Source organism: Mesoplodon mirus (assembly GCF_964341445.2).
Source record: "Mesoplodon mirus genome assembly, chromosome: 13".
NCBI classification, from domain to species: domain Eukaryota; kingdom Metazoa; phylum Chordata; class Mammalia; order Artiodactyla; family Ziphiidae; genus Mesoplodon; species Mesoplodon mirus.
This window is the reverse complement of record NC_138989.1, coordinates 74,364,324-74,389,356: the sequence shown is the minus strand read 5'-3', so window position 1 is coordinate 74,389,356 and position 25,033 is coordinate 74,364,324. Positions and strand designations below refer to the sequence as shown.

Sequence of the window (25,033 nt, the reverse complement as noted above, 5' to 3'; positions counted from 1 at the left end):
TCAATACCTGACTCTGTCCTATAATTGACGACGTGGATGAATGGGTGATGCACGTGACCCTACTTTGTACACTTTGTTGTGACATAAAATACTGTGACTGCCAAATTATTCCCAGAACAGTTGCAGGATGACGTAGGAGACTTGCTTTCTTGTCAGAGATGTAGCCAATGCTGCTCAGAAAAATCACTAAATTGGCATTTCATCTTGACAACCCAAATTGCTCCAATACCATTTGGTCCCTGCCCCAGTGGGGCTGTATAACTGCTAGAAGACTCTGGCCATGGATATCTGATTCCTATCGTATGACAACACACCACACCACTTTACACCACACAGCCCCACACCATGGCATATCACACCACACCACAGCACACCAGATACCACCACCCCATCAATACAGTGTCTCAGGTGTATGGGGTCGGGGCAGGGAAGGGCCTGTATTAGGGCATTCAGAAGGCCTTTTTCCCTCTAAAGGGTAGATGTGTCTATGCCATGGGATGGACACAAGACATAGACTCCAACAATTGTAAAGGACCAGGAGGGAATCTATTCTAAACTCCCACCCAGTAAAGGGGCCTCTTCTACAACAGCCTAGTTGAGGCTTATCTGAAAGCTCCCAGTGGTACAGAATTCACCATCTGCTGCTCCAAGGGAATTCAGCCACAACCCCTTCCATCTGTGGACACCTTTAATTGTTAGAAAATCCTTCCTTGTCTTAAGCTGAAATTGGCTGCTTCTTCGGCCGCTTGGTCATGATTCTGTTGTGTGGCGCTCCACAGCTATGCCTCAGTTCTCACTCAGTTTCCCCTTTTCCAGTGACGACCTCCTCAGTTCTTTTCTCAGTTCTCATCACACAGTATCGACACAGTTAACCCACCAGGTAATCCTGCTCTGATTGTCCCTGTCCACTAGTGAAGGCAACCTTGCAGAAGACTCTGATGCTACGGCTCTCCACGCCTTGCCACCGGACTTGATGCTTGCAGCCATTCCTTTGAGCCAACTGGTAGTCAGGAATTGGGATTCTAGCACAAATTCTGCTAGTGTGTGACCTTGAACACGTCATTGATCGTCTCTGGAAATTCATTTTCTCAATAGTAAAAATGAAGGGGCTGGGTTACTTTACATTCTATGATTCATGCTATGGTTTCAGGGCTGGTCAATATCCAATGCAGATTTATCTTGTGAAAGAGAGCAGATTGGCACCAGTCACTGTCACAGAACTAGGTTTCTGTCCCTTTACTAACTCCAGCTAAGCAGAGACAACAGGCCCCAGGGGTGGTGAGGGGACAGGGTTTTGGTAGGTACTAGAAGGGAGAAGAGCCAGGAACACAGAGGGTTGCCTGTGGAGAGAAAATCTGGAGGTCAGGTAGCATTTCTAGCTGGGGGGAAGGAACCACAGTGGCTCTGGGGAGAGGTGCGGAAGAACGAATTCCAAGAAGACAAATTAAATGGACTTTCCAGTCTGCCAGGAGTTAATCTAGTCCTCAATTAGATATGCACTCCTACAGCATAATGAAACAGGAGGTCTTCTTTTGAAAGAATATTGACATAGTGAGCTCAGCCATTCAGAGGCCAACTAATCCAGTTTGTGAGTTATATAAGCACTTCAGTTTTCACTCCTGATGCTAGAAATCTGCCAAATCACCGCTTACAAACGGAACCATCAGAGACAGGGAGAGGAGTAAGATTAAAAATGAACAAACTGGGACTTCCCTGGTGGCGCAGTGGTTAAGAATACACCTGCTGGGAGGCACCAGGAATGCATGGGCAACTAGGAAAGGCCTTCTGAAGACACAGCGAAAAAGCAGCCATCTGCAAGCCAAGGAGAGGTCCTCAGGAAAAAACAACCCTGCTGGCACTTAGAGCGTGGACTCCTATCCTCCAGAACTGTGAGAAAATAAATTTCTCTTGTTTAAGCCCCACCCCCAAACAAAAAGAATACGCCTGCTAATGCAGGGGACACGGATTCAAACCCTGGTTGGAGAAGATCCCACATGCTGCGGAGCAACTAAGCCCATGCACAACTACTGAGCCTGCGCTTTAGAGCCCGCAAGCTGCAACTACTGAGCCCACGTGCCACAACTACCGAAGCCCATGCTCCTAGAGCCCGTGCTCCTCAACAAGAGAAGCCACTGCAATGAGAAGCCCACGCACCACAATGAAGAGTAGCCCCTGCTCACCACAACTAGAGAAAGCCTGCGTGCAGCAATGAAGACCCAACGCAGCCAAAAAAACCCTAAATAAATAAATAAATTTATAAAAAAAAAAGATTGCTCACAATCCCACCATCAAGAGTCAAAAATTTAAAAAAAACAAAACACAAAAACCATGTATCTGACAAAAGACTGGAATCTGGGAGATATATATGTCTTTTTTCAGGTATAATTGTATATCAATATATAGTCTATGTATTTTATATAAATTACATATATATACCTTGGATTCCAGTGTTTTGTCAGACATAAATTATATAATTTATATAAACATATATATCTGAAACTCTTACAACTCAGTAATAAAAATTTTTAAAACAAAAATAGAAAGGCAAAATATTTGAGCAAGACACTTAACAAAGGCAGATATACAAATGGCTAAGCATATAAAAGGGTGCTCGCGGTAATTGTCAATTAACATTAAAACCAATCACAAAATGACATTTTCTTTTCTTTTTTCTTTTTTTTTTTTTGGCCACACTGCTTGTGTTGCTTCTTTTTGGCTTGTGGGTTCTTAATTCCCCAAGCGGGGATCGAACCTGTGCCCCGTGCAGTGGCAGCATGGAGTCTTAACCACTGGACCGCCAAGGAATTCCCTTTTTTTTCTTTTTTTTTTTTACAGAATGACATTTTACCACAGACCCACTAGAGTATTTAAAATTTTAAAAACTGACAACAGCTAGTGCCGGTGAGGATGTGGTGCAACTGGAACTTGTATATTATTAGAGGGAGTGTTAAGTAATGCAACCACTTCTGAAAACAGTTCTGGAAGTTTCATATAAAAGTAACATACTAGGGCTTCCCTGGTGGCGCAGTGGTTGAGAGTCCGCCTGCCGATGCAGGGGACGCGGGTTCGTGCCCCGGTCCGGGAGGATCCCACATGCCGCGGAGCGGCTGGGCCCGTGAGCCATGGCCGCTGGGCCTGCGCGTCCAGAGTGTGTGCTCCGCAACGGGAGAGGCCACAACAGTGAGAGGCCCGCGTACTGCAAAAAAAAAAAAATAACATACTAAACTAAACTGCATCTGACCTAGCGTTCCACTCGCAGGATTTGAAAGCACATGTCCTCAAAAAGATGTGTCTAATCACCAAGGGGTGAAAGTGGCGGGGGGATGGGGGGGTGGGATTAATTGGGAGATTGGGATTGACATGTATACACTAATATGTATAAAATGGATAACTAATAAGAACCTGCTGTATAAAAAATAAATAAAATAAAATTCAAAGAAAAGATGTGTCCAAGAATGTTGACAGCAGCTTTATTCATAAGAGTCAGGAAGTAGAAACAGTTCAGGTGTCCATCAACGGGTGAACGGATAAACAGCCATGGAATATTCTACAACTCAGCAATAAAAATGAATGAGCCTCTGATACACAAAACAGCATGGATCAATCTCAAAAGCATCAAGTTGAATGAAAGACATCTTGGGCAATGTATGTGCTATACTATTCCATTTGTAAGAAGTTCTTGAACAGGTAAACTATTGTATGTTGAAAAATACCAGAACAGTGTTCGCCTCTAGGGGAATGGTGGTGAGCACTGACTGGGAAGGGGCAGGCGTGAATTTTCTGGGGTGATGATAACGCACCCTGTCTTGATAGGGGTTTGCTATAAAAAATCATATTAAGCCATATGTCTTTGTGAAACTTTAAATAGTACACTAAGATGTATGTCTTTCACCATATGTATGTTTTACTGAAAAAGAAAAAGAGAATCCTTAAAAACTATTGAACTCTAGGTCTTCCCTGGTGGCACAGTGGTTAAGAATCCGCCTGCCAATGCAGGGGACATGGGTTCGAGCCTTGGTCCTGGAAGATCCCACATGCCACGGAGCAACTAGGCCTGTGCACCACAACTACTGAGACTGCTCTCTAGAGCCCATGAGCCACAACTACTGAGCCCACGTGCCACAACTACTGAAGCCTGCGTGCCTAGAGCCTGTGCTCCGCAACAAACAGTAGCCCCCGCTTGCACAACTAGAGAAAGCCCGCGTGCAGCAATGAAGACCCAACGCAGCCAAAAATAAAATAAATTTTAAAATAAAAATATATAAATATTAAAAAAAGTTTTTAAGAAAAACAAACTATTGAACTCTAGCCAGTGATATGCTTGCATTTGTGTATTTGTGACTGAAATGCACTGAAACCTGCAACTTACTTTAAGAAATACAAAACAAACAAACAAACAAACAAAAAGAGATTGGGCTTCCCTGGTGGCGCAGTGGTTGAGAGTCCGCCTGCCGATGCAGGGGACACAGGTTCGTGCCCCGGTCTGGGAAGATCCCACATGCTGTGGAGTGGCTAGGCCCATGAGCCATGGCCGCTGAGCCTGCGTATCCGGAGCCTGTGCCCCGCAACGGGAGAGGCCACAACAGTGAGAGGCCCGTGTACCTCAAAAAAAAAAAAAAAAGAAAAAAAAAGAGATAACTAATAAGAACCTACTGTAGAGCACGGGGAATGTGCTACTCAATACCCTGTAATGACCTAAATGGGAAAAGAATCTAAAAAAGAGTGGATATATGTATATGTATAACTGATTCACTTTGCTGTACAGAAATTAGCCCAACATTGTAAATCAAAGATACTCCAATAAAAAATTTTAAAAAAGAAAGAAAGAAAGAGTTCTAAGAGATAGCTGAAGGGTCCTGAGTAGAATCTGAGTAGAATATGTCTGCTACATAATAGGTATTCAAGTTACATTTGATGAAAGAATGGATAAACATTATATATATATGTTAAAATGAAATAAATATACTCACTGTCTAACCACAGGAATTCTGGAAGGAAAAATCATGTCTTCTTGTTCTCTTAGGGATTTAAAAGACTAGCGCTTCTAAGTGTTCAAGTCAAAAGTCGTGTTTTGTGTGGACTTCCAGATCCAGTGCAACGATAAATGCAGAATGTGGCTACTGCAGTCTTTCTGTTTCCCCTCCCTCCTCCTCCCCCCCTCCACCTCCTCCGGACTGGCTTATTTCACTTAGCATAATGTCCTCAAGCGTGTGTCAGAATTTCCTTCCTTTTATGGCTGAATAATATTCTGTTGTATGCAGATACCACATTTTGCTTATCCATTCATCCACTGATGGACACTGGCTTGATTCCACATTTTGGCTATTGTGAATAATGCTACTATGAACATAAATATCTATTTTAGTCCCTGCTTTCATTTTTTTTTCAGTGAAATTGGGTGGAATTCCCCCCAGAAGTGGAATTGCTGGGTCTTCCTTACATTTTTGTCTACATTAGAAATGGCAGTTTGGGGAGCCACAAAAATTGTTTGGAGGAGGTAATAAAATTTAATCTGAAATTAAATTCAGATTCAGAAATCTTGACATTTGTTTTGTCTCTTCAAAAATCTTTTATTATGGAAAACTTTCAAACCTAACCAAAAGTAGAAATATAAGTATAACAAATCCACTTGGACCCAAGTTTAGCCTCTTTACCCTACTCTAAAGTGTTGCTATTCTTGGAAAACTCTATATTGTCACAATTTCATCTATAAACTGAAGACATCGTCCTTAGATGGGGTCTAAGTCCTTGAGCTATAGAAGGATAACACAGGTGTACACAGTGATGCTTGCTTGTTTTCTTAAGTCATTTTAGAAACCTTAAAAGATTTCCAAGTTGTGTTTCTTTAAAGCTCATTCCTTTAACTTACAATGCATACACCCTGCAGTAAGTGTGGGTCAGCTCCTGACATTTAAATAAAGATAACTTCTGGGGAGCATCTTGAAAACCCTATTGAAAGCATCTGGTGGTTAAAAGGGGCTAATTAGATTGGTCAGGACCTATAAGATCAGCATTTTTAGGGCTTAAGGGGTCAAAGGAGAAAGTACAACAAAAATTGACAAACAAATGTCCATAAAGTTGCAGTCAACTGTAAAAGCTAATAGTCTACAGTAAAGATGCAGGGGCCTCTCTGGAAAAAGAATGGCATTCCCTAAGAGGGTGCACCCCGGCAAGAGAGAAGCGGGGTGGCGGGGGCTCTCAGCAGACAGCAGAGGCACCGCGTACAGCCCTGTCTCCTCATGTGATGAACACTCACATCAAAGGCCTTGGAGGCAACCCTGGTCAGAGCTGATGCTAACAAGACTGGAGTGGACTGAACTGACTTTTGAAAGTGATCAAATGATTTCTGTGGACTCTTTGGGAAGGAAAGCAAAGCAGTTTGACATTTCCAAACATCTGGGAAATAATATTTTAGAAAAACTCCAGAGGACTGATTAAAAGAATGTGAAAAAAAATGTATACTCATGCTAATTAATAGCTGTGTGAAAAGAGACAACTTACTTAATCTGTTTCCTCATCTGTGAAATAGAGTTCCTTGCAGTTATTCATTAAATCAACCACCACTATGCGCCACATATGTTCTAGATGCTAGGGATCTAAAAACAAGGTCCCCGTTCTCATGCAGCTTAGATTCTAATGAGGGGAGACAGGTAACGAACAAATAAACAAATAATAAGTAAGATAGTTTTGGAGAGGTGCTGTGAGACAAATAAAATGCCAAGAAGGATCATGTGAACATTTGGGTGAGGGTATCGCAGGCAGTGAGAATAGTCAGTGCAAAAGTCCTGAGGCAACAAGGGACTTGGGTGATTTCAAGAAGAGAAAAAAGGCCAATGTGGCTATAGCTCAGTGAGCAAGTTGGAGCAGATAGGAGAGTGGTCAGAAGGATTCAAGGAGGCCATGTGAAAAGTGGGGAAGAGGTTAAGTCTTACAGAGCTAAAACGGCTTATGGATTACGGGTGGTACCGGGGAAAAAAGCATTATAATAATATTGACCTTACAGGGTGCTGTGAAGATAAAATGAGAATTGGCTCCCTGGTAACTGTCCTTTCGAAAAGAGGAGGAGAGAAGAATCCTGGAGATGGCCAAACTCTGGGTGGGAGATGGGTCAATGCTGCTGCAAAATGGGCATTCTCAGATTTGCCGTCTTAGCACTCTAAGAGGATTGATGGCCTTCAAGACCATCATCCCCTGGAGATAAATGTCTCTTGTACTTCCCCTAGTCACTCCGAATTCAATTAGTTTAATTAGAAAACAAGTAAAGAGGAATTATCTTAATATAGCTTTGCTTCTAACAACTCAAAAAAAGGCCATTTCTTTGGCAGAAATCCAAGTTTCCCCTTATTTACATATTCTGAGATAATGATGTAAATGTCCCATTTGTTGGCAAAAGGTGGACATCTCTTGCCCAAGAGATCATATTTTAGTTTTAATAGTAATGATACTTTCTGATTTCTTCACTCCTTAATGGAGTAGGAATATTGATACGCTAGTAAATATTTTTAAAACATTAATGGGGGTTGGGGAGGGGGGAGAATGTCCTGATTTTTAGCACTTGCTAATTTCAGTGGTAAAAATACTCCCACGATGGCTGATTTCAAGCTACTAATGTGAACTCAGAGCTGGGAAGAGATGCTAACTGTTGGCTCTCACAAGCCAGGAAGAGCTGATTCCGGCACACCAGTGGGTAGAAATATCAGTTGTTTGCCCAAATGCCCTGCAAATCTATTGCCAAGGGAAGTTTTCTCCTCCACAGAGGCTGCTTGAATCTGCATCAGCTGCAAAAGCAAGCTCAGGACCAAGGTAACTGTGTTGATAAATGACTGGGGAGTTGTGTGAGGAGTAACTTCATTGTATGTGTGCAACAAGCATATTGCTCAGGGTTCAAGCACAGACTTGGTCTGCGTGCAAGCATGGGGCATCCAGTGAAGGCTCCTGAGGGCTGAGCGGCAGTGGGAAAGCCGCAGCAGCCTGCTGGGGTCTGGAGACTGGCCTCTAGCCCAAGCCCTGCTGCAGATGCCCTGTCTCATCTGGGGCAAATCGCTTCACTTTTCTGGGTCCACATTTCCACGTCAACAAAGGAAAAGTGGAGGCTAGAAGTGAAAGAGCAGACACGATCCTCACCAAGCTTCCTCTTATAATTCTTAAGCCTATGGTCCTCTGAGATAATAGAAAACTAAATCAGAGGCGAGTTTTAAGGATGTTGTTCCCAAAATATTGTAATTGGGCAACAGGGGAATGCCAGAGGAGGACAGACATCTTGCTAATTACTGGCTGGTCTGCAGAGACCTGTGCTCCCTGTTCTTACACCAAAGGAAGGCTTGCAGACTCTAGGTCCATCCACCTCACTACAAATAACTCAATTTCGTTTCTTTTTATGGCTGAGTAATATTCCATTGTATATATGTGCCACATCTTCTTTATCCATTCATCTGTTGATGGACACTTAGGTTGCCCTAGAGTCTGTCATACAGAGTGAAGTAAGTCAGAAAGAGAAAAACAAATACCGTATGCCAACACATATATATGGAATCTAAGAAAAAAAAAAGGTCATGAAGAACCTAGGGGTAAGACAGGAATAAAGACACAGACCTACTAGAGAATGGACTTGAGGATATGGAGAGGGGGAAGGGTAAGTTGTGACAAAGTGAGAGAGTGGCATGGACATATATACACTACCAAATGTAAAATAGATAGCTAGTGGGAAGCATCTGCACAGCACAGGGAGATCAGCTCGGTGCTTTGTGACCACCTACAGGGGTGGGAGGGTGGGAGGGAGAGAGACACAAGAGGGAAGAGATATGGGAACACATGTATATGTATAACTGATTCACTTTGTTATAAAGCAGAAACTAACACACCATTGTAAAGCAATTATACTCCAATAAATATGTTAAAAAAAAAAAGGAAGCCTTGCAAACAGGGCATTACTGCCAGAAAATACAACCACTCCCAACTGCCCTACGTTTCATTTTTGTTATTAGATGAAATATCTGTTTCCATATGCCCTTCCAATAGGGCTCTCAATTCAGCCAGAGATGCCTGTGAGGCCCATCTCTTCACTGATTTATGTATTTTAGCCACAATTTTGTTATGGGATTTTTTTTTTTTTTTTTTTTTTTTTTTTTTTTTTTTGCGGTATGCGGGCCTCTCACTGTTGTGGCCTCCCCCGTTGCAGAGCACAGGCTCCGGATGCGCAGGCCCAGCGGCCATGGCTCACGGGCCCAGCCGCTCCGCGGCATATGGGATCCTCCCAGACCGGGGCACGAACCCGTATCCCCTGCATCGGCAGGCGGACTCTCAACCACTGCGCCACCAGGGAGGCCCTGTTATGGGATTTTTATTCACTGCAGATCAGCTTGTGTGATCTTTGTTCCCAGGTCGAACCCATGTCCCCTGCAGTGGAAGCCTGGAGTCCTAACCACTGGACTGCCAGGGAATTCCCAATACTTATTTCAATTTAGTCTGAAAATAGTAGAGAAGATTCAGGTGTTCATATTGACTAATAAACTGGTATATAGGAAGGGTGTTGATCATTTGTGCCAACTTTATGGAAGTGACAAGGGATATAAGTTGTCTACTTATAAATATGGAGTTTCTGATAAGCATCTCCCAGGACATTTTCTTGATATACCTTCCATCCTGTTTCAAGTAGGGAAATGTTTCATCAATTGGGAAGATCTGATAGTGAGAGATTAACAAGCATAGTATATTTTATCTCTGGACTCAATATGTCAATATTAAAGAGAGTTTAGCTATTGATTTTTTTTTTTTTTGCAAAGACTGTCAGCAGCTTGTATACTGTGCTCATGACATACAATAATAAACAGTAAAGGGACTTCCCTGGTGGCACAGTGGTTAAGACTCCACGTTCCCAATGCAGGTGGCCTGGGTTCGATCCCTGGTCAGGGAACTAGATCCCACATGCATGCCACTAAGAGTTTGCATGCCACAACTGAGGAGCCTGTGTGCCACAACTAAGGAGGCCTTGAGCCGCAAATAAGGAGCCCTCGAGCAGCAACTAAGACCCGGTGCAACCAAATTAATTAATTAACTTTAAAAAATAGACAGTAGAGTATAGAGGAGAATACTTTGAATCAAAGAAGGACAAAATAAATGACACATGGTAGATGCTTAAACATATATTGTTCACAAAACCCTAAGAGTGAATTGGAACTCTGGGAACAGAGAGAGAATTCCCTAAACTTTATAAGGCAGCCTTGGGAAGTTGAATGGTATACTTATTTTTTAAGCATATCTGGCATCATTATAATTGACCAAATTGACTACCCATGACACCTTTTTCACTCCCACCTCCCTCAGATTCTGAACTACATTATTCCTGTACCCTTTGACTCCTAATTTTTTTTTTTTTTTCCCCGTACGCGGGCCTCTCACTGTTGTGGCCTCTCCCGTTGCAGAGCACAGGCTCCGGACACGCAGGCTCATGGCCATGGCTCACGGGCCCAGCCGCTCTGCGGCATGTGGGATCTCCCCGGACCGGGGCACGAACCCGTGTCCCCTGCATCGACAGGCAGACTCTCAACCACTGCGCCACCAGGGAAGCCCTGACTCCTAAGTTTTTTTTACTTTATCTGCTAGTTCTCATATAGCCACAGGAGAATCAACTGTGAATATGTATATACACCCACTGTATTGGGAGGTGGTATACGCAGTGATTAGATGGATATTCCTTAAAAAACACCAGGGTTCAAGTCCTGGCTCCACCTGAAAGCAGTTGTACAACCTTAGGTGAGTGACTTATCCTCTCTGTGTCTCAGATTCCTTATCTGTAAAGTGGAGATAATAATCGTGTCTACCTCACAGGGTTATTGTGAGAACTAATTAGGTAATCTACATAAAGGACTTGGAAGAGTGCCCACTGGCATATTGTTAGTATTCAATAAATAATAACTGTTATTATATATACATATATTTTGTTTAACTCTTGACAGCTGAATTTGTTGAACTTCAGTGTGTGTGTGTTTAATGATTGTATGAGTTGAGTTTTGCTTTGGCTACAACTAAATTTAAGTTGTTTTGGCCGAATGAACGTGTATCAGCTTGTGGGAGGAGATGGTCCTCCAGTGTGGTATGAGACAGATGGAGTTATTCCAGGATTAAAATACATCTACTAAGAGGATAGTCTCCATGCAGACATCGAGTTGGTTTTATACACTTTATGGAGTGATAACCCATAAGTCCTCCAATAGACACTTTTCTCGCCCAAACCGAAAACATTGCTTTAAGGTGAAATTACTAGACTCAAATGCCATGAACTCACTTGTGAGTATGCCCCCTGCCCACCCAGGGTACAGAAAATTCACTCCATATATGCCCATTTTCTCAAGAGTGCTGTGGGTGAAGCAGTCCACCTAGAATGCTTTTAGAAAAGGGACCTCCTGTATACATCCAAGATAAAAGAGCCACCTTGATGGCTGGTTATGTTTAGACTTTGTTTTCTTCATGCTAGCCGGTCCCTAGCCCCTTTCTCCTCAAAATCTCCCCAATCCAGTTGTCATCCTAGATTGTCTACCCCACATCAAGCTGAGCCTCCCTTCTTAAACATCCCTGCAAGCCTCAACCACTCTCATTCTCCTCACTTCTGGAAATGCTTCTCCAAACCATGCCAAGTTGAAAGGGGATCTAGCTGTGTAAAGTTCAGCCCGTGTGCTGGGAGCTGTGAGGATGGAGTTTTCTTTGATCCACCTAATGAATTAATGAATTAAACAGAGGTGGAGTTCAGAAGCCAGGCTCCTTGCTTTTGCCGAAGCTGGGTTGGGTATGAGCTGGCGTAACTGCTGGAAAAATGCAGCTTTGGGCTAGAAGAATTAAGGACATGGCCGAATCCATTCATCTTCCCTAATCGAGTTCTTGGGAAATACACATGTAGATTAGCCCCTAACAATGACCCCTGGCTGATTGCTTGGAGTACCCTCCACTGTGCCCACAGTAGTATTGACTAGCTCTTTATGTCATGTACAAAAGAAGTCCCAACCTCCCCTTGTCCTGCTTTGCCCTGTTTCCCCCGTGGTCCCTCGCCAGTGGCTGTTGAAGTCTTTGCTGCTTTTCTCCTGAGACTCTGAAATAAACAGTAAATAAAAGCTAACCTCACCTGGACCTATTAGGGAGAGCTGGGCAGTTCCAAAGGGAATTAACTTTGGAAAACAAGACCATAAGCCCCTTAGCGTGTGGGCAGGAGCTTAAGAAAATGCTGCCAATCTTTGTTTAGCAGTGATTATAGAGATCAATTTAATATTGGGGGAGTTTACATAAAAAGCATACTCAGAGGGGAAACAACAAATACCAATTAATTATCCCTCTGGCTGCCCTCTGGTCACCAAAGCTGCAGCATCTCAACCACCTGGCCTTTGTAACTGGTTCGTGGGACCTTGTGGTGTGCCATCAGATCGTTTTGGGGGAGAGTGCCTTTGACAGCCTAGAAAATGCGAAGAGGCCAAGTGGCAGGCTTCCCCTGCACTGGGGTGGGAATCTCCAGAGGGTTTGTCCTGTTGTCCTGGACATCAGCGCCCAAAGGCCACTGTCTACGAGCTCTGACTGCATTTCTTTGGGAAACTAAGCTGCCTCTTCCTCAGCCTCTTACATGCAGGATCCAGTCTCCAGGAAGGATTAAAAATGGACTGCAGACTAAGATATGTTTTGGTTCTGTTCAAAAATATCACACTCTGCCATAAGAATTACAAATGAGAGGCAGCCAGAGAGCATTGGACAAGGAGTTGGCCAGTCTGAGTTCTAGTCCTGTCCCTTCCACTTAATAGCTGTATCACTTCGAGCCTCAGTTTTCTCTTCTGTAAAATGGGGACAAATATATTTGTCCTGCTCACCTCACAGGGTTGTGAGGCTAGGATGGCATGAAGAATGTGCTGAATACCATAAAGTGATATGCAAAAACTGTAGTGTGTATTGATTTTCATTAATTTAGCTTTTACTTGAAAAATAATTTCTCACTTGAATCAGTAGCTCAATTCTACCTACTGTAAACTCACATGTTTGCTGTTTTAATACACCTTTTTACAGTTTTATTAAAAATAGAGAAATTGGTGTACTGAACCCCTCCCATGTGCCCATCACGGAGAATTAATCATTTCCATTTAAAGATCCTTAACATAGTTACATGTCCTTTTAAATGTCCTTCTAACATTAATTTAAAGGTGGAGGACCCTAAGATACAGGTTCTTCTTTGGTTTCTTCCTTTGTCTTGTCTCTCAGGCTGGACCTTAAACTCCTTAAGGCCTGTGGCCCCAGCCTCTCCTTTCTTTTGTGATGTTGACAAGGCCCACATCAGTGCCCGACCCTCAGAAGGGACTCATGAACTGCTTGTCTCAATGCAAAATGAAGTCAACCAACGTTGTAGAGGCAGGGGTGGGGGGAAGGGGAGATGCCCCTGCGTGGAGATCAGAGGGCCTCTGCAAAGGAGATTTTTTAAATCTCTGTTTTGTATCTCTATGAGATGGTGGATGTTAACTAAACTTACTGTGTATATGTGTCAAATCATCACGCGGCACACCTTAAACTTATACAGTGCAGTATCTCAATAAAACCAGGAAACAAAAGAAAAAGAATCTCTGGGTCCTGAAGATTTTATTAGGAAAGCATTTTGGTTCACATTTCCCGCCAACATTTCAGTGAGGGCAGGGGCTGCCTCGGGCCTGGCATCAGCTTTGAGAAGAGCCGGCGTTTACAGTGCTATTCATAGAACTGGGGGGACGTGAAAAAACAAAACAAAACAAAACCATCCGCCCGCACAAATCATCTTCCCACTTGGCCTATGAGTCACTCTGGGCCTCGGAAGCCTCGCGGGGTCCCCTTTGCCAGCGGATTGTGCCTGTAGCCCCCAAAGAAGCGCGAGGCCTTGCACCCTGACGAAGGTCCTTCCCCCCTCAGCCTGAGGCTGGGTCATCTCCTTGGCCTGGAAGATGGTTTGGAGGCGAGGGTTCCCTCAGGACAAATAGTCTGCGAGGGTGACAACCCCTAGCGGGTCTCCCACCGCTTGAGCCCAGCAGCGTGTCCGATTCGGCGCCTTCCAGCCTCCTGCTGGGCCGTGGGACCCTTGAAGTCGCCGGGCCTGCGAGCACAGATGGTCCCACCGTCTCCGGGGGCGGGCGCCGGGGTCAGGGGGCCTGCGGGCGCGCAAGTGAGAGGGGGCAGGGAGGAGTAGTTAAATCAGATATAGACAAACAAAATAAACCCGAAGTCCGAGGCTTCGGACTACGGAGCCGAAAGAGGATTGCCGGTGGGGCTAAAAAGAGGAAGAAAGAGGGGAAAATTCAAACTGGGAAGAAGCGTGGACTGACTTCCAAAGCCAGAAAGCCAGGGAGCCTTCTCTCGGTCTTTCCAAGGGTCGCCCCTGGCGCTCAGCCCGGCGAAGGAAGCGCGCCCCGTTGCAGAAGGCGAGCCTGGGCGGAGGGAGAGGAGCCGAAGGAGGGAGGCTAGCCCGAGGGGGAGGTGGGACCGAGGGCGTCGGCCCCACTGAGGCAGGACTGCGGGGAGCGGGCCCTCGGACCCGGGTCCCCGGGCCCGTCAAGCATACCCCCGCGGTCTCCGCAGTGTTCGGAGCTGATCGAGAGGTGGTAGGTGGAAGGTTCGGAGTGCCGGCCCCGCCCGGGGTGGGTGGGCGAAGACCCTGAGGCTGGGCGAGGGAAGGACCCGCCCCGCTGCGGGGGGAGGGACCAGGGAAGAGGCTGGGTCCCGGGAGAGGGGAGGAGCCGGGGCGACCCGGCTTGGAGCCTTCAGCGCCCGGAGACCCAGCCACCGGGAGTTGAAACTCCGACTCCCGCCGGGACCTAGGCGGCCGCGGGCCGAGCGCTCGCCCTCCTCTAGCGCGCGCGGCCGGGGCCCGCATCGCCCGCGGAGCTTGACCTTGAGTGAGGACCCCTCGGGTTGGACGACCGCACCCGGGAGGGCCCGACTTCCAGCCTCTTGCTCTGGGTCTTCCAAGGAGGCGGCGCTGCGGAGAGCGCGGGCCGCGCCCTCCGGCGTCCCGGCGCTCCCCATGCACCTGCCCGGCTGCGCCCCAGCCATGGCCGACGGCAGCTTCTCGCTCGCCGGCCACCTGCTCCGCAGCCCGGGCGGGAGCACCTCGCGGCTGCATAGCATCGAAGCCATCCTGGGATTTACCAAGGACGACGGGATCCTCGGCTCCTTCCCGGAGGAGCGGGTCGCCCGGGGTGCGAAAGAGCGGGATAGGAGGCCGGGCGCGCGGACCTCCTGCCCCAAGGCGCCTGCAGGAGGCGCCGAGCCCTCCACGCCGCCCGCCCCGGCACCGGCTCCCGAGTACGAAGGTGAGTGCGCACCCCGGCTGCTCCGAGACCCTTAGGGCTCCCAAACTTAGGAGCTCTGCAAGAGGAGAGAGCCCTGCCTTAACTTTTATTAAGGCATCTGGGCGCAGGGGTGGGGGCTATGTGCGTAGCAGGAGCTTCCAACTTGCGTTCAGGGAAAGTTAAGGGGGCCCTCGCAGCCCTGACCCCCGACCTCCCTGGGCCATCTCGGAGCCCGCCTGGGTAGGCGGGGTGGCCCTCGGATACTCCGAGGAGTGTCTCTGACCGTGCGGGGTCTCGTCGTCCCAGCCCCTCGCCCCTACTGCCCCAAGGAGACCGGGGAGGCGCGGCCGAGCCCTGGGCTGCCTGTCGGACCCCCAGCCCCCGGCGACTCGAAGCTGTCAGAGGAGGAGCAGCCCAAGAAGAAGCATCGACGGAACCGCACGACCTTCACCACGTACCAGCTGCACGAGCTGGAGCGCGCGTTCGAGAAGTCCCACTACCCCGACGTGTACAGTCGCGAGGAGCTGGCCGGCAAGGTCAACTTACCCGAGGTCCGGGTCCAGGTAAAGCGCCCAGATGGGCCCACGGGAGGGCCGGAAGCTCAAGCTGCAGCCAAAGCTCCCTTGAATCCCCAGGCGTCCACGCATTTATTATGGCACTTTTCCCACGGGCCTTCCTGCTCTTGGTTCGCCCAGAGCCCCACAGGAGCGTCACAGATTTTCCACGCGCCCCACGCCCCGTCCCTTGGACAGTCTGTTCCAATTTGTAGTAGCATCTCCCCTTTGGGGTCTACCTCGTTCTAAGCTAAAAGAGAGGAACTGGGAATGGCTGGCAAGCTGAAGAGGCGACAGCACCCAGGACCGGGGCTGGGGGTGGGAAGCACTGAGTGGAGAGGGAATGTAGACAGAGGCTCGAGGGTAACCGGATTGCGGCCCCAAATGCCACCATAGTCAGTTACGGCGCGCACCTTCTTGAAAACGAAAACCCTATCTTCTTAAGGAGAGCCTGGCGCCTCGCAGTTGAAACTTTCGGTGGATTTGTTTAAGAAACTGACTTTTGCTTCTCGGGTGCACATCCAGCCAAACTTCCCACTGCTGCAGAGGCCTTTTCTTTTTTATTTAAAGGGGTTTTCGCTTTAATTAAAGCTGAATTATCTTTAATCCCTGATCATTAAAATATTTGAAAGCCTTAAATATTTGCTAGTCATCTGTGAAAAATCCGGGAGAATTTCCAAATTGGGAGAGTTTACAGAGGCCTGAAAGGGAGACATTGGGAACAAATTTCACTGCATCTGAAAGGCAGTGGGACTAAGATGGAATTTTTGTGTGTGTCTAATGAATTAGATTTCCAGGAAGTGAGGATACTCAGATGTTTGGGGCTTTTAGCCTTGTCTTAAAAGTAAAAGCGGACAGGCTCTGGCCTTTTGTCTTTTCTGTTTAGTTTAAGGGGTTAAAGTAATGAGTAAATGTCATGGTTTTAAAAAATAGTTCCCTAATGTGACTCAGGATTATCTGGCAAGGACAGTTCAATTTCTCCTAATTTGGGGCAGTAGAGCTGCAAGGATTTCAGTGAAGGGGTGGACAGTTTAGCACCTGCTTTTCAGGAGGAAGGATGGAGTAGGAAGAGGGAAAGAAAACAAGTGAAAGATGAAGCAAGAGGAAAGGGCAAAGCCCTCCAGTGCCCCTCCGGGATTCAGGCACAACCTACTCCGGGGCTGCCTTCATGCCTCTGTCCCACGTTCCTTCCTCTTTACTTGTTTGGGGGTGTTTGCTTCTTGTTTTAAGATGTGAGCTTCTTGAGAACAGTGTCTGACTTCTCTGTGATCACAGGGCCAGCACAGTGGCCCAGCATATGGTGGGTTCTTAACACATGGGTATGATGTAATCAGATTGGGGGGGGTGGGTAGGCAGAGTCTCCCACTATGTTGAGGACAGCAGTAGAGCAGGAGAAGAGCAGACAATCCCAGGTTTTAGCCCTCTGACTCTGGATACTGGATCTGAAGCCTATAGCTGATATTTTGGGGGATGGGGTGGGATGTGGGTGGGGGGGAGGGAGAGGCAGTGGGATGGAACCCTCACCCGTGCCAGTGTTTCTCTATATAGCTAATGCTTCTGGGAAAATCAGGGCCTCAGATATGCTGATGAATCTTTTATTGAAAGGGGCCCGGGGTACCTGCATTTTTGTTCTTTCTCTCCCTGCCCCCCCAAATCCCAGCCTTGCAGACAGTTGCCCTGCTCTGCTCAGGTGCTGGATGGCTTTTTCTCAGTTCTCCTATGAGGTCCCCTCTCCCTATAATTAACTCAGAACTGCCGTCTCCCTTCTGAGGTGGCAATTATTCCCACATTTTCCTTCATAAATTTAACACTGAACCCCCCCCCCAGTTTGGCCAGAGTTCTTTCTAGATTCCCCACTAAACTAGACCAGTTCTCTCTGTTCTGTTCCTGAGGGTGGTAACTTGGTAGTGAAACCTTAATTACACCCTTTCTTGTGCTTTTATCAAATCAGTAATGGAAGTTGCAGCCTTAAGAGACCAGACTTCACTCTTGGTGTGGACTTTCTCTATGTAAAGAAAAAAAGAAAAACTTGAACTCCTTGAATTCATCTTAGGGTAACGTCAAAACTAACTCCACGAAGTAAAAGTAGATTATTAAACTTGAACTATTGTAATCCTTGAAAGCCATTCTTAGGAAATATCAGAAGTACTAGTCAGATATCGATTAAATAAAAATGAAAATCTCACGAACAGTAATATGCATATTAAATATGCCTGGGATAAAATCAACCCACTTTGTTCTATCAGTAATTTGTGGCAATAGCTCTATTTTAACAGCCAATGTTTCCAGTTACAGTACTTAGAGTATTTGTTTATACATATGTTTATAACAGGCAAAATGTGGGTAAAGCACAGAAAGTCTGCGACAAATGCGCAGCCACTGTACCCCACAGGGAGGAAGCCGGGTCTAAAGCGAAGGGTCGGGAGGGATCGCCAACCAGCAGGTCACAGAAATTTGGTGAGATCTGGTTTCCCAAGTCCCACTGTCCGATTCCAGGGTTAACTTCATTTTTTTTTTCTGCCTGCTCGGTGCCAGGAGTTGGAAAGAGATACAACCACAGATAAGGGTGAGGTAAACAGGGACAAGGGTGGGAACACCACGGAGGACAGGGATGGGACAAAGAGACTCGGCGCGAGAGAGCAGGAGGGAGGAGACTGGAGCAAACGGGACAGACAAGAGGATAAGGCGGGTGGGGAGGGCGGGTGGCGGCGGGGATGAAAGGAGCAGGTGAAACAGTCGAGCCCCGGTCCTTCTCGCGGGTGGGGAGTCCTACCCCCGCCGCAGCCCGACGGCGCTGTGCTGCCTTCCGCAGGTGTGGTTCCAGAACCGACGGGCCAAGTGGCGGCGGCAGGAGAAGCTGGAGGTGTCGTCCATGAAGCTGCAGGACTCGCCCCTGCTCTCCTTCAGCCGCTCCCCGCCCGCCGCGGCCCTGGCGCCCCTCGGAGCGGGCCCGGGCGGCGGCGGCGGCGGGCCTGCGGGGGGCGCCCTGCCGCTCGAGTCGTGGCTCGGGCCGCCGCTGCCGGGCGGGGGCGCCACGGCGCTGCAGAGCCTGCCAGGCTTCGGGCCGCCGGCGCAGAGCCTGCCCGCCAGCTACACGCCGCCGCCGCCGCCCTTCTTGAACTCCCCGCCCCTCGGGCCCGGCCTGCAGCCCCTCGGGCCGCCGCCGCCGCCGCCCGCCTACCCGTGCGGGCCCGGCTTCGGGGACAAGTTCCCGCTGGACGAGGCGGACCCGCGCAACAGCAGCATCGCGGCGCTGCGCCTGAAGGCCAAGGAGCACATCCAGGCCATCGGGAAGCCGTGGCAGGCCCTCTAAGGGCACCGGGAACCCATTCAGGCCAGACGCCCGTCCTAGGAGCCGACCCCGAGCCGCAGGCGCTCACGCCTTCTCTCTGGGTCCCCCGGACTCGGCCACTCTTGCCCTGCGCCGCCTGAAGACCTGGGTCTAGGATGTGCATCTGCGCCCGACTCACCGCGGAGGGCTGACCCCCCCAGGCCAGCCGAGACCTTCTGGCCACACCCGCACTCCCACGGACCTCGGGCCTTGCTGCTGGAGGGGGACAGGCGGCCACGCTGCTGCCACCCCGGCGGGCGCGGGAGCCTCCAAGTTCAAGGGACCCAAAGCGCCTGACCTCGGCCGCCCCCCGGGCGGCGTGGCAACCCCAGAAAAGGCCGACTGGGAGGAGGGGGAGGCGGAGAAAGGGTTTGAGGAACTGTCTGTACAAGTAGTTTCGAAGAATTGAGGAGGAGAATTAAAGATTTACCTGTTTTGGTCTGACTCTGGTTAAGCGTGCTCAGGACTGCGGTGGCGGGGAGGAAGATGTGTGTATGAAGGCGGGTTCTTGAGGGGCTGCCGTGACGCATGTGGAGGGTGCGGGAAAGCGGAGGGCTGCGCAGGAGCTGGGGCTCCCTCCTGCGCATCCTCCTCGGGGAGCTGCGCTGCCGCGGAGAATCGCCAGCGTCCCAGACACAGCGACGCCCTAGACCAGAGCGCCCCTCTCCTGGCACGGCGGGCGCCTGCGAGTGTGTGGGGTTCCGGGTGTCTGGAGCCTAAGGCTCAGCTGCCTGCGCGTTCCCAGCCCCTCGGTACCCCAATAGCCGAGCTGCAGCTGCTACTTTGAAGGACAGACCCTAGGAAGCGTCTACACCATCTTCCCAGGGTAAGAGTTGAACTCCCCGAAGCTCCCGGCGGCCCCGCCTCCCTCTTTCCAGCCCGCCGCCTCCCCAGGCCCCTCTCAGATCATTGTCCAGGTCACCGGCTCGGGGCCCGCCCCTGCTACCCAGGGTTGATGACATTAGTGCTCCGAAGACTGGGGCAGAGCGACTTTTCCTTTTCTAAGCCCCGCGCCACCCTCTCGCCTCACCAGCTCGCTCCGCACCCGGCAACCCAGTACTTCTGCTTGATGCGCGTCGGGCTGGCAGTCGCGCTCGGGGAGCATGTCCTGGGCGCTCGGAGCCGCGACCCGGAGGGCACATTCTCGCGCGTGCGTTGTGGACAGTATTGTGGCTCTTCGGCGCCGTCTCTGGGGGGCGGGAAAGGAATCCAGAAGTCTCCGCGGGCTTCAGAAGCTCCCGGGGTACTCGCGGCGTCCCCGGGGCGAAGGAGAGCCCGGAACTCCCAGCCTGAGAGGCCCTGATATGAACAATCCGGATTCCCCGCCGCGCAGGTCCTTCTGGACTCCTATCTTTGAGTGCTTCCGGGAAGGCGCGGCCAGAGCCTTAGCGTCAACCAGCTACTTACTGTCTATATAGGTCGTTAGCACGTTAGTGAACCACCACAGCCCCCTTTCCTCCTGTAAATGAGCCCCACCTCCCTGGGAAGTGGGAAAGATGGGTAGTTTACCACATTGTGTAAACTATACCAGTGGTCTGGCATGAAGCAACACACACTGTGAACCCGATTCTCTGATCCTGAGTATCCCTGTGCTGTTCTTGGGTTCCTGAAACCTACCTGGGAAAAGGAGGACTATCCCGGGGCTGGGAGTAGAGGGAGTGTCATCACAGGATTCACTCCCTGCCATGTGGGTCCTTAGAGGCTGTGGCATAACCAGCGCTGTATACCCCTAGACCTTCCCCTGGAGCCTAACACATAGTAGGCTGGTCAGGAAGAATTTATTGAATGGGTTATTTCCCCCAATAGGTAGGGAGTAATATACTGATACTTGGCGCTTTTCTCTGACAAGGAGGTTCCATAGGGAAAGGAATGAAGTGGCCCAAGCAATATCAGATCTTGGCATGAAAAACATAGGTAAACTCAGGATGGATGTGTAAGTGAATTTCTTTCACTTTGGCCTGTCTTCTCTTTTATCCTTTAATGCCCTCGTTTTACTAGGCATGACTTATGCAGAGAACTTCCAACTTCAGTGGCCCCGGGTGAGTACCACACTTGCTCTGCCCTCTTTCTCCTTAGTCCTGGGCACCTCTGACCTTGCGCATCTCACCGTCAGCAACTCCTTCGATTCCCTTAGATCATTTCCATTATTCATTCTGTCTCCTTCTCTCTGCCATTTTTCTTCCTATCTTTTTGCATCTGCAGCTTTCCACCATTTTCCCCTCCTCTTTTACTAGTTTAGTCTGAGAAGGGATATTCTAAACCATCTCTTTAGGCACCAACAGGGTGAACCATACCTGGACTTCAGGGACAAGTCCTTGGAAAATGATCAAAATACTAATAGCTAATGATCATTGAAAGCTTACTATGTGCCTGCACTCTTCTAAGTGGCTTCCTCTCAGTTAAGCCTCACAAGGACTCTCCTAGGAAGATTCAAGTAGCCCCATTTTATAAATGAGGAGACTGAGGCACAGAGAGGTTGCACCACTTAACTCTGCTTGTAAGCGTCGGAGCTGGAATAAGTAGAAGTCCCGTCAGTTCACGATCGTATTGCAGATTCGGGAAATAGTTGCTGAATAAGTGCTCCTTAATTCCAATTCCCAAGAACAGCTCATTAGGCCACATTGGGAAGTGAGATGCTGAGGAATGGGTGCTCGTTGTGAGTGCCTTCCTAGGCTCCCTGGAGGAAGCCTGGACAAAGCATCAGCCCTAGCGTCCCTCCCCGCCCTTCCCCCCCCCCACCGCCCTCTTCCTAAGGGCTACCTAGTAGGGCAGCTCCACTGGGCCTGCGGTGAGTCAAGCTCCCAGCTCCAGGAGGAGGGGTGCAGGTGAGGCGGGCAGGCGGTATTGTACCTAACTCCGGTGGGAGGTGAGAATGGCTTGTGATAAAGAGCGTTAAAGCCCCAGACGATCCAGAAACACCTGGGGCCGCTGCTCAAGCTCACGGCTACGGAAAGCAGTTTGCAGAGGTGCCGGTCAAGGTGCGGCACTGCCTCCCGAAACTAGACTGTGCTGGCTCTGATGTGGGGCGGACACACGCCTTTCAGGGACTCTGGGGGAAAGGACTCCCCCAGTAAACCTTCATCACTTGGGAAATGGTTCTTGAGTCTTCCATGATGAGGCTGCGGGTTTGGCTCAGGCTACCACTGTCCACTGAAGGGGAACAGGAACCACTTGGGAGTGGTCTTACGGGGTTCGGGGAGAAAAGACACTGTGTTGCTCTAAGCAGGCCTTGCTTCAGGCCGACGTGGATCCTGTCAGACTAGGAGGGAGGCCCTGGGGACCCTCTCGCAGGAAGACGACCCCTGTTCTGAACGGCAGCCGGCGGGGGGTGGGGTGGGGAAGAAGGTGGCACGTCAAAACCGCTCCTCGGGGCTCCTGGGAGCTGGGGTGGGAGCCGCCGGGGGCCAGGCTGTGTGACCGCGGGGGCGGGGCGGAGAAGGGCGCCTCAGATTGGACGGCTCCGAGGGAAGGGCGGAGTCAGGCACGTCCAGCCGTGCCGAGGGCGCAGACTGGCGCTCCCCCTGGACCGAGGGCTGATGCAGAGATCCCGGGCTGGCGCGGAGCTGGGCGCCCCGCTAACCTAGCCGCCATCAACCACCCCCGCCGCGTTGGCGGCATTTCAGTTTTCGCATTTCTCCCTTTATGGAGGAGTCTCTTTCTGCCCGTGAGGGTGACGTGACCGTCCTGCGCGCCGTGGCTCCGGACTTCTGGTGGTGATTTTTCTCTCCCTTGGGGACGCAGGGCACTGAGGGCTCCGCCTCTCCAGACCGCCGGTCTCCAGAGTCACGGGGTCCAGAGGCGGCCGCAGCCGCGGAGGGTCTTCCTCGCTCGGTGTCCTGGAGCCCCGCGCTGCGACCCCAGGCCGGTCCCGGCTGTTCATCCGACGTGGGTTTCCCGCTCTCGGAACCCAGTTCTGCCTCCTGCGGGCCCGAGCTCCCACCTCTGCTGCCGGGAGGGTGATCGGGACTGGTGTGGGTGGGAGGGCTGGGAGAGACCCCTCGGGAGGGGGGACAGGATTCGGCCCAGAGGTCAGCAACTGAACGGGGGCGGCCCCGCTGTCTTTACTTATTTTAAACGTATAGCTACTGTTTGGGGAGATGGGAAATGTTACACCAGGGGAGACAGTCCCTGCCCGTCCCCTACAATCTAGAATCCGGCGAGAGGAGGCAGGGGATCCTCATCCTTCCTGCTCTCGGCCAAGTTCATCGGTTACTTGAAAGCCTAGGCGGAGAGCCCTTGGTGTAGCCAGGTTCGGGAAGCGAGGGCAGCGCGGGACTGCGCTTCCAGTGAGCCGCGTCCTCCCCGCGGGAGGTGCACGGAAGGGACACTAGGAGTCCGGACACAGCCGCCCCCAGGAACCTAGCATTTAATGTGACGCCTCCCGCCCGCGCCCGCACCCCCAGCCTCGCTGCGCACCCTTCTCGGTCTCAGGTCCAAGCGCGCCTTTCCGCCAACAGAACCTTACTACACGAACGGAATTCCAGCCTCCAAGAGGCCAGCAAAAAACAAAACAAAACAAAAAAACAGATTTTCAGGGAAGATAATATTAATGAAAAGCTGGCCTTTCCTTTCCGCTCAGCAAGCGCGAGCTCTGCCTGCGTCCTGACCCGCCTGGGAAAGGGGAGGCCCGGCAGCCGCAGGCAGGCACTCCCGACTCTTCAAGAGGGCGATGGTGCGGTTTCTGGCCAATGTCGTCCCCTTAATTGGGAGCTGGCTCCAATCATCTGGCCTCAGCTTGTTAGCTGTACAATAGGAGGCAGAGTTAATGACTCATTAGTGATTAATTCCTTAACTGTGCCTTAATTGCTCTCTGTAAAACTCCTTTCGTAAAACTGGATTAAATAGTCTAGATCCTTGGCCACGTCTCTCACAGGTCTGCAAGACACGGAGTGGGCCGTGTTCCCTTACCTTTGGCGGGTCATCTTCTTAACGGCAGGTGCAGTGTCACTCCTCAGCCTGGAAGTCAGGAGATCTCTGGTCCAGTCAAGGCTGTGACACTGCCTGGTCATGTGACCCCAAACAGGTCCCCCTGTACAGCTATATCTCCAAAATCTCCCTTTATCCCTCATCACCCACCATAGACTCCTGAAACAGAACACAGTTTATTCTATTCTATTCTATTCTATTTTTAAAATTTGTCCTGGCCACACTGCATGCAGGATCTTAGTTCCTCGACCAGGGATAGAATCCGTGTCCCCTGCATTGGAAGCGTGGAGTCTTAAACACTGGACTGCCAGAGAGGTCCCTGGAACACCTCATTTTTAAAAGCAGAGTTCTTCTGCTCTGTACATGGTATAAGTGTGTGTGTGTGTTTAGGTTAGTAGGTTCTGAATGAACTGCGTAGGCTACCTTCCTGTCCAAAGTGGCCTGAGAAAGCTCTTTCCAGTGCTAACAGTGGCTGGGTTCTATCGTCTCCCCAGTTGTACTTTAAAAACTTAGCTGTTCGTTTTTTTCACCTTCTTAATTTTCCTGTCATCTTTATCCATTCCTGAAACTTGCAAGGCGTGGTGGACATGTAATGATGAATAAACAAGACTCTCCACCCTCAAGCAGCATAGCCTAAGTAGAGGAAATAAGAATGGAACTGTACACACGTTTGCAAGTGCCTACTGGTTTTCTCCACCTGGGGTCCCACAGGCCACCCCAAAACAGATATGTTCAAAACAAAACTTATTTGTCTTTACTGTGTGGCTTCCTAAAAACCTTCTTAAAACTCTCCTCTCTCTTTCTGCATTCATAGCCACCCAATGGATGCGATGAAATTGTTCTTGACCCCTTGAGGCAAGCTATTTTCCAGTTTCCTTTCTACCTTATTTCTCAACCATACATCTTCCAAATTTTAGCTGCCCAGAACAGAGACATTGCCC

The 25,033-nt window shown here is 49.7% G+C and overlaps 1 protein-coding gene across 1 annotated transcript; it reads left to right on the top strand.

The window, feature by feature from the left end:
• Positions 1-15,013: 15,013 nt before the first annotated feature.
• Positions 15,014-19,251, top strand: RAX (retina and anterior neural fold homeobox; the record flags this gene model as incomplete). Its single annotated transcript, XM_082641203.1, has 3 exons — positions 15,014-15,302; positions 15,588-15,844; positions 18,648-19,251. 3 exons carry the CDS (start codon positions 15,014-15,016, stop codon positions 19,146-19,148), a joined length of 1,047 nt encoding a protein of 348 aa, XP_082497329.1. The 3' UTR covers positions 19,149-19,251.
• Between the last annotated feature and the right edge of the window lie 5,782 nt (positions 19,252-25,033).